The 7,886-nt window shown below is 49.4% G+C and overlaps 1 protein-coding gene across 1 annotated transcript; it reads right to left on the bottom strand.

The window, feature by feature from the left end:
• Positions 1-6,783: 6,783 nt before the first annotated feature.
• Positions 6,784-7,500, bottom strand: LOC138249507 (claudin-8-like). The gene has a single exon (XM_069203462.1). The coding sequence runs from the start codon at positions 7,498-7,500 to the stop codon at positions 6,784-6,786; it is 717 nt and encodes a 238-aa protein (XP_069059563.1).
• Positions 7,501-7,886: the final 386 nt, after the last annotated feature.

Raw genomic sequence — 7,886 nt, 5'->3', positions numbered from 1 at the left:
GCACGCCAAATCTCGATCTTCTGATGGGCGCTGACCTATTTGACATGTACAGGGTGGAAAGGAGGAAATCATCAATGACCTGCATGTTAGATGTGATTGCCCCCCCCACCAACTTTGCCATATGGCACATGCTCTCATCTGTTGTGCGTTGCACTCCTCATTCGCCCCGCACCCCACCAACTTACATCCACCCCAATCCACACAGGCATAGCCCATTCCATGTGCACCCGGTGTACTCACTTTTTGGTCTGGAGGACCGTAGAGTAGCGCATACTGGGGGAGGACCCCATCCACGAGCTTCTCCAACTCTTCAGACGTGAAGGCAGGGGCCCTTTCCCCAGTCGCAGCAGCCATTGTCACTTCCAGACCGAGGTCACAGCAGCACTTGCAGTATAGGTCCTCTCCTGTGGATGATCAGGTCTCGAGTGATCAATCAGCTAGGAAATGGCGGGCACGCCCGCGGCGGTGCGTACCGCGGCGGTGCGTACCGCGACCGCTGGCGCACATCGTCATTGGCTCCTGAAACCCGTAGGGTTCAATGTTAACCAATGCGGCTTTGCGCCGCGGTCTTCGACCGCCTACCGCCACGGTGTGCCCCACCAGCGCATTGACCTCACATCCCATTGTCCCACTTCACAGGTCAGGCAGCCGCCATTTCAAGGGCCTACATGGCTTAATTTTGACTGCGACACACAGGCCTAGGCCTTGCATTGCCACACATACACGCCTTTCAACCCATTGCCATTCTTTAACTGTGCAAGTTGTCTGTACGTACCTGTGGTTTGCCTGACTCTGTGCTCCATGTTGTCCTTCCTAGGCACCGTCCACTGGGACTTGCGAGGAGAAGGACGAATCCTCGCATGTACCGACCGCTGGTGGACCTGTCGACAATGGAAGAACGCCATATAATACTTCGATACAGACTTGACCGTGCCACTATCCATGAACTGTGTGCCCAGCTGGAGCCAGCCCTGATGTCCCCCATCCGCCAACCCACAGGGATTCCCCCTCTGGTGCAGGTTTTGTCAGTCCTCCATTTTTTGGCAACTGGGTCATTCCAGACAACAGTGGCCATGTCATCTGGAATGTCTCAGCCTATGTTTTCAAAGATTTTGAGAAGAGTGTTGTCTGCCCTGATGAAACTCATGCGGAGCTACATCATTTTCCCAGAGGAGGGTGACTTGCCTACAGTGAAGGGTGATTTCTATGCCCTTGAACATATCCCCAACATCATTGGTGCCATTGATGGGACCCATGTGGCTTTGGTACCCCCAAAAGACGATGAGCAGGTGTACAGAAACAGAAAAAGTTATCATTCGATGAATGTCCAGGTGGTCTGTTTGGCTGACCAGTACATCTCCCATGTAAATGCCAAGTTCCCAGGGTCAGTGCATGACGCGTATGTTATGCAAAATAGCAGCATCCCCTATGTGATGGAGCAGCTACAGAGACAACGTGTGTGGCTAATAGGTGACTCTGGTTACCCCAACCTGCCTTGGCTACTGACCCCAGTGAGGAATCCCCGGACCAGGGCAGAGGAACGGTACAATGAGGCCCATGGGCGAACTAGGAGGATCATCGAAAGGACCTTTGGCCTCCTGAAGGCCAGGTTTAGGTGCCTGCATATGACAGGGGGATCCCTGATGTACTCACCAAAGAAGGTGTGCCACATCATCGTGGCCTGCTGTATGCTTCACAATCTGGCATTGCGACGTCAGGTTCCTTTCCTGCAGGAGGATGGTGCAGATGGTGGTGTTGAAGCAGCTGTGGAGCCTGCGGAGAGTGAAGAGGAGGAAGACTCAGAGGACGACACAGACAACAGGGACAGAGTAATAGAACAGTATTTCCAGTAGCACACAGGTAATAATCACCCATGCCATTTTACATTTCCTGAAAGCCTCCTGCATCTCAACTTTGTTGATTTCCCCCCAGAACTATAAACATGATGTTTGATTTTCCCTTCCCTTTTCTGTGCTGTATGAGCCACTGCGTGACCTCGGCTTGGTTGGCCCATGGACTAATGCTAAGTTACCTCGGTATGTGTAATTCACAATGTTAATAATACGTAATTGATATGTAATGTGTCATACATTTGTAAATAAGACAGGCTGAGTCCTGATTGATTTCAGTGCAATGTGTGATTTATTATTAGTGCATAGATATTGGTACATGATAGTGAAACAGTGATGGGTGGGGGTGGAGTAATGTCCATGGCAGAGTCCAGTTCTCAGTCTCACAGGTGCATTGTCCATATGCCTGTGGCAGGATGGAGCAGGGGCAGTTCAAGGTTTGACAGGGTGGCAATGTGGAACAGTGGGAGGACTTCAGGGGGTATGTGATGCTGGCGGGGGTCTTGACATCCTACTCTGTCGTTTTTTTTTAATCTCAGGCTCCTTTTGCGGGGCGGTTGTTGTTCAGCAGGAGGTGGGGTTCTGGTGGGCTGTCGTTGTGGTGGGGCCTCCTGTCCACTAGCGCCGGCGGAGGTGGTAGGCTGTTCCTGTTCCTGGCTAGTGACAGGGGCCCTGTGTGATGCCACATGGTCCCGAAACGTGTCCTCTATACGGTTCAGGGCCTGGACTATGCTCCCCATAGCGGTTGAGATGTTGGTGAGTTGGTCGCTGAACCCCATGTAGCGTTGCTCCTGCTGTGCCTGGATCTCCTGGAACCTGGCCAGTACCGTCGCCATCGTCTCTTGTGAGTGGTGGTAGGCTGCCATGATGGTGGTGAGGGCCTCTTGGAGAGTGGGTTCCCTGGGCCTCTCCTCCCCCCCCTGTCGCACAGCAGCCCTCCGAGTTGCCCTGTTTCCCTGGGCCTCTGTCCCCTGGACGGTGTGCCCACTCCCACTGCCCCCAGGTCCCTGTTGTTGTTGGGTTGGTGGGTTACCCTGGGGGCCCTGTAGTGGTAGACACACCGCTGCTTGACCTGTCCTAGAGACAGAGGCATGGGCCCGCTGGGTGGGAGCTGTGCTGTTGTTCCCAGAGGGGGTTGGGTCTGCAGTGGCCTGTGTCTGAGTTAAGGGAACCGACTGCCCAGAGGTCCCCGATGGTCCGGGCTGGTCGTCAGGTTCCAGGTCGACAGAGCTGCTGTCATCACTAGGGGCCTGTTCCGGGGGTGGGATGGACATTTCTGGTCCCTCCTGACCGGTGTGTTGTCGTTCGGGTCCTGCATGGGGTAAGAGGGTATGGTTATTGTTTCTGTGTGTGCATTAGCTTGCGTTTTATGGGTGCCCTTGTACCCCAGTGCTGGCATTCCCTTGGGGGAGGTGTTGTGAGGGTGTTTTGTGGGGGGGGGATGGGTATGTGCAGTCGTCATGCTTAGGTCATGGGTGTCCATAGTTTGGGGATGGCATGCAGGGGTTGGTGTTGGGTGGGTTGTGCTGGAGAGACATTCTCAGGGAGGATGTGTGCTGGGGGGTTGGGGGTGAGGGTGGGGGTTAGCATGCTGGGGGGGGGGGTGAAGTGGTTGGCCTTGTACTTACCAGAGTCCATTCCTCCGTGTACTCCAGCGAGGCCATCAGGATGCAGGATGTTTAGTACCTCTTGCTCCCATGTTGTGAATTCGGGTGGAGTGGGTGGGGGTCCCCCGCCAGTCTTCTGCACTGCGATGTTGTGTCGCGAGACCATCGAGCGCACCTTCCCCGTAGGTCGTTCCATTGTTTGCGGATGTCCTCTCGATTTCTGGGATGCTGTCCCACCGCGTTGACCCTGTCCACGATCCTCTGCCAGAGCTCCGCCTTCCTTGCTATGGTGGTGTGCTGAACCTGTGAGCCGAAGAGCTGGGGTTCCACTCTTATGATCTCCTCCACCATGACCCGGAGTTCTTGGTCCGAAAAGCGTGGGTGCCTTTGTGGTGCCATGGGGTGGTGTGTATGAGGTGTGGGGTGGTGTATGTGATGATGTGTGTGTTGGTGTGTGGTGCTTTGTGCTTCTATGTGGTGTGTGTGATGTTGTGGTGTGCCTCTGTGTGTCTGGCTATCTATTCTCTGATGTGTCTCTCTCTCCTTCGTCTCTGGTTTTTGTTGGTAGGGGTTTGTGGGTGATGTGGGTGTGTGTTTTATATGGTATTGGATGTGTGGGAGTGGTGTGTGTATGTGTTTCAGGTGTGTGCCTTTCAAATTGTCCAATGTGGTAGGGGTTTGTAAAGGTGTGTGTATTTTGACCGCGGCGGTGTGTACCGCCAATGGAATACCGCGGTTGAATGACCGCCGCGTGGATTTGCGGGTCATAATGGGATGGGCGTATTTCTGTTGGCGTGGCGGTGGAGGTTTGGTCTTCTCCAGTTTACCGCTGGCCGCTGATGTGGTGGACTGCAGTGGAGGGCGGATTTTTGGAGGTTTTGCAGTTGTGGGTCAGAATGTCCGTGGCGGCTGACCGCGGCCGCGGCGGTATTGTGGCGGCCTTCTGACCGTCGGTAAGCGGCTTTTACCGCCGAGGTCAGAATGACCCCCTAAATCCTTTTTCCAACCCTACAGTTACTAGCTAACGTGGGTGAAGCTTTAGTTACACCGGCAACATTTCCGAAATTGCGGATTTCATGTTAGGCAAAATTCATGCATTTTCATGAAATGTCTGATTAGCTTTTAAGTATTTTTTTTTACTGTTTTTGTACCTCACATAAAAAAAAAAAAAAAAAATCACAAGCCTCCAGCAGGAGACAGGTTTGTTCTGAAAATATCACACCGAGAGATATTTTCTGCCCAAAACCGTATCCAGCCTGGGTCTCATGGAACTTTCACACGAGACGCTTGCTTAGGGTGAAAAACACTAGCACAAGATAACGGCAAACCACATCTTGCTGCAAAAGTTTAATTTCACAAATTTTCAGTATATTTTTATGAAATTTCACGAGAAAATATACACGATTTTGAACGCCGAAGAGGAAAAAAGGTGAAGGAAAGAGGAATGTAAGAGTAGGAGAGACAATGAAGGTAGAATATAGGCAATAGTTGGCCAACATAGTCAAATCAAGTTAAATAGAGGATGAGAAACTGGACTATCAATGAGAACTGTATGAGTGGAGGGAGTGTGAGAGAATGAAGAGTGACAGGGGAGAGGGAGAGACTTGAAGGCTACAGCCACCTTGATTTTTAAGCTTTTTTAATAGTTGCTGTCCAGTACTTTTTGTTTCTCATATGAACCTGTAAATAACACTGCCTACCCAAATGAACAAATTGTCACCCTGTCCTGTGATCTCAGCTTGTCCTTCACTCTCAAGCATGAAACATTTATCACAGCCTGCTTTTGAAGGTTGCTTAATCTCTCACTCTGAAGATGTCGCGTTAAAATCTGGCGTGTGATAGTAGGAGAGGATGCCCAGCATGCGCCGAGTTTTCTGTCCTAAAAGAAAACTCCAAACCTCAGTTTTCCTACGCAAACAAGCACTGCTGGCAAGAAGGTTAACAGTAAACATGTTTTTCCTAAAAACATAGGGGCGTATTTATAAGCCCCTTGCGCCACTGTAGCCTCATTTTTCTGACGCTAAGGCAACGCTAACCAGTCCCCCACCCTGCGCCATGTTTACAAAGATGCGCAATGCAAGCATGGCACCACTTTGTAACCCCTTGCGCCACATTATACCTACGCCAGGTATGATGTATGCAAGGGGGGCTTTCCCCCACAAGGAGGCCCAAAAAATATTTGCAGGGAAATTTACAAGATTTCACTGCGCCATTCTAGTATCATTTATTAACGCCTGCACAGGGCAGGTGTTAAAGTGACGCTAGTGCATTAGCCTATGGGGCTCCAAGCGCTTTGCTAGACTAGCGCCAACATTTTTGGCGCTAGTCCAGCACAGCTCCAAAATAGCACAAACCATTTTGACGCAATTGTCCTAATGTGTGCCACAGTGCGCCGGTTTATAAATACAGCGCTACTATGGTGTCATTAGGGGGCACAGGATGACACAAGAAAACTGGCGCATCGGAGCTGATACTCCAGTTCCTTGTAAATATGCCCTATAATGTTTGACATAATACTGAAGGGAATCTGAAAAAGGTATCGGTGTCTTAAATTAGACCAGAGAAAGCGTCACTCATAAACTGGCACAATAATGAATGCAGGGAAATCGAATGCAGTTTATTTCACAGATCCAAAATATATGCAAACGATTCGATCAGAAAGAAAAAATACTCACAAAATCGTTTTTTCATTTGTTCACATACTTTAAAAACACAGGTGGCTTATATGACAGTCAATAAAAATAAACATTCTTTTGTAATAATTTATGGTTTACATTGCTATTTATGGGATAAACCCTAATTTGAAGATAGATGAAATTACGTTGATAATACAATAACACCAGTATTTTCCGAACACAAAAGTCACAGTTTTTAAATCAATCATAAAAATTCATAGTGCATTTAACAAATTAACAATGTCTACATTTTGCATTTGAAAGAATGCAGAGAAAAGATGTGTGAAATAAAACTATCTTTAATTTTTTTTATATTTTCCAATCGTACAGCAGTTTATACTATGAAAAAACCATTTGAAATGTATACTGTGCACTGCTTGTCGTTATTGAAATGCACCTCTTGTGGTACCCAGGTACCCATTTAATGGAAATATGCTACCGTAAAGTTCATTGGACACTTTGTGAAATGGAGGAACAATATTCATTGCACTTTTAAAGTGCACTGTCTCTTTAAATCAATGGCCGTTGCTTGGAGCATCTTTAATTCTTCTCACTGAAGGAGATTGGTACCTACTACCAGACAGCACCTACCCATTGAAAGCACTGCACTCAGGGATCAGAGGCAGATGGCGATGCCAAAAGTAAGTTGATCTAGATGTACTCCTCTTTGAGGTAGTTGCTCCGTTCCTTCCGCTTCAGTGGACGCAGTTCATAATCTTTATCTGGCTGATATGGTTGTGGTTTTGAGATTACATTTGCTTCGTTACTTTCACTGACTGTGTGGGGACAAAACCAGCACAATATGAATCCAGCAATACAAAGAGACAGTGATGTTGGCCAACCGAGGAACAAGGCCTCTCCCATCTCCTGCCGCTGAATTCTGTTGCACAATACGCTGCAGGTCTGTCTCATGATGTTGGCCGCCGTCCAGGTCACAGGGATAAACACAAGAATCCCAGAGAAGATGTAGGCGATTCCCGCTGTCAGAAGTAAGCAGTTCTTCCCCGCTTCACTGTCACCATACCTTCGCCTGAATAGCATGCCCAACATAGCGATTATGAAGGCACCGACAGAAAGCCCTACAGCGAACGGCATCAGTATCCTTCCAGCCTTCAGGTCCGTGGTGATCGACACCATGGACTCATAGCTCTCACATTGTGTCGCAATGTTGGCCTGTCTGACGCAGGTTGTCCACAGTCCATCCCAACGGCTCAACCAGTGCCCATCGATGCGTTTTGCAGAATTCAATCCATCATTTTCAACAAGTATGGATATTCTCCATTGGGTCATCGCTGTGAGAATGAAGGTGAGGACCATCCCAAGAAACCCCAGGATGAGTCCAATCAGCTGAACGATGAGGCACAGCATGCTTCTCACAGGAGTCCCAACTGAGGGTTGCTATGGAGTCCCAACTGAGGGTTCTGCCACAAGTCAAGCACACATCTGTCAATGCACCCCTTTGTTGTCTCAGGAGACCAGGATGTCTTCCTGCAGGAGCAGTGCTTGTTTTATGTTCTTCAAGTTGCAATTGTCCTGAAAGCTGTCTGGAGGGAACTGCCTTCACTGAGGCCCCAGGTTTCAATGGTGACATTCTGATTGGAAGAGGTGAATTTATGTATCAAAGCACGTGTAGCCACACGAACAGTCCTGCAGATGAGTGGAGCGAAATGAGCACCTGTTGCCATTAGTCAGCCAGCGAGGCCGCCTTCAACAGCTCAGGAAATTGCCATGTTTGTGCCCGAGGCTGCGTGGAA

This window comes from Pleurodeles waltl, chromosome 8 (genome assembly GCF_031143425.1).
Source record: "Pleurodeles waltl isolate 20211129_DDA chromosome 8, aPleWal1.hap1.20221129, whole genome shotgun sequence".
Classification (NCBI taxonomy): domain Eukaryota; kingdom Metazoa; phylum Chordata; class Amphibia; order Caudata; family Salamandridae; genus Pleurodeles; species Pleurodeles waltl.
This window is presented reverse-complemented; position numbering and strand designations above follow the sequence as displayed.

Bases quoted from the DNA above. Each gene is read 5' to 3' on its own strand.
- LOC138249507 (XM_069203462.1), bottom strand. From the start codon at position 7,500: ATGCTGTGCCTCATCGTTCAGCTGATTGGACTCATCCTGGGGTTTCTT.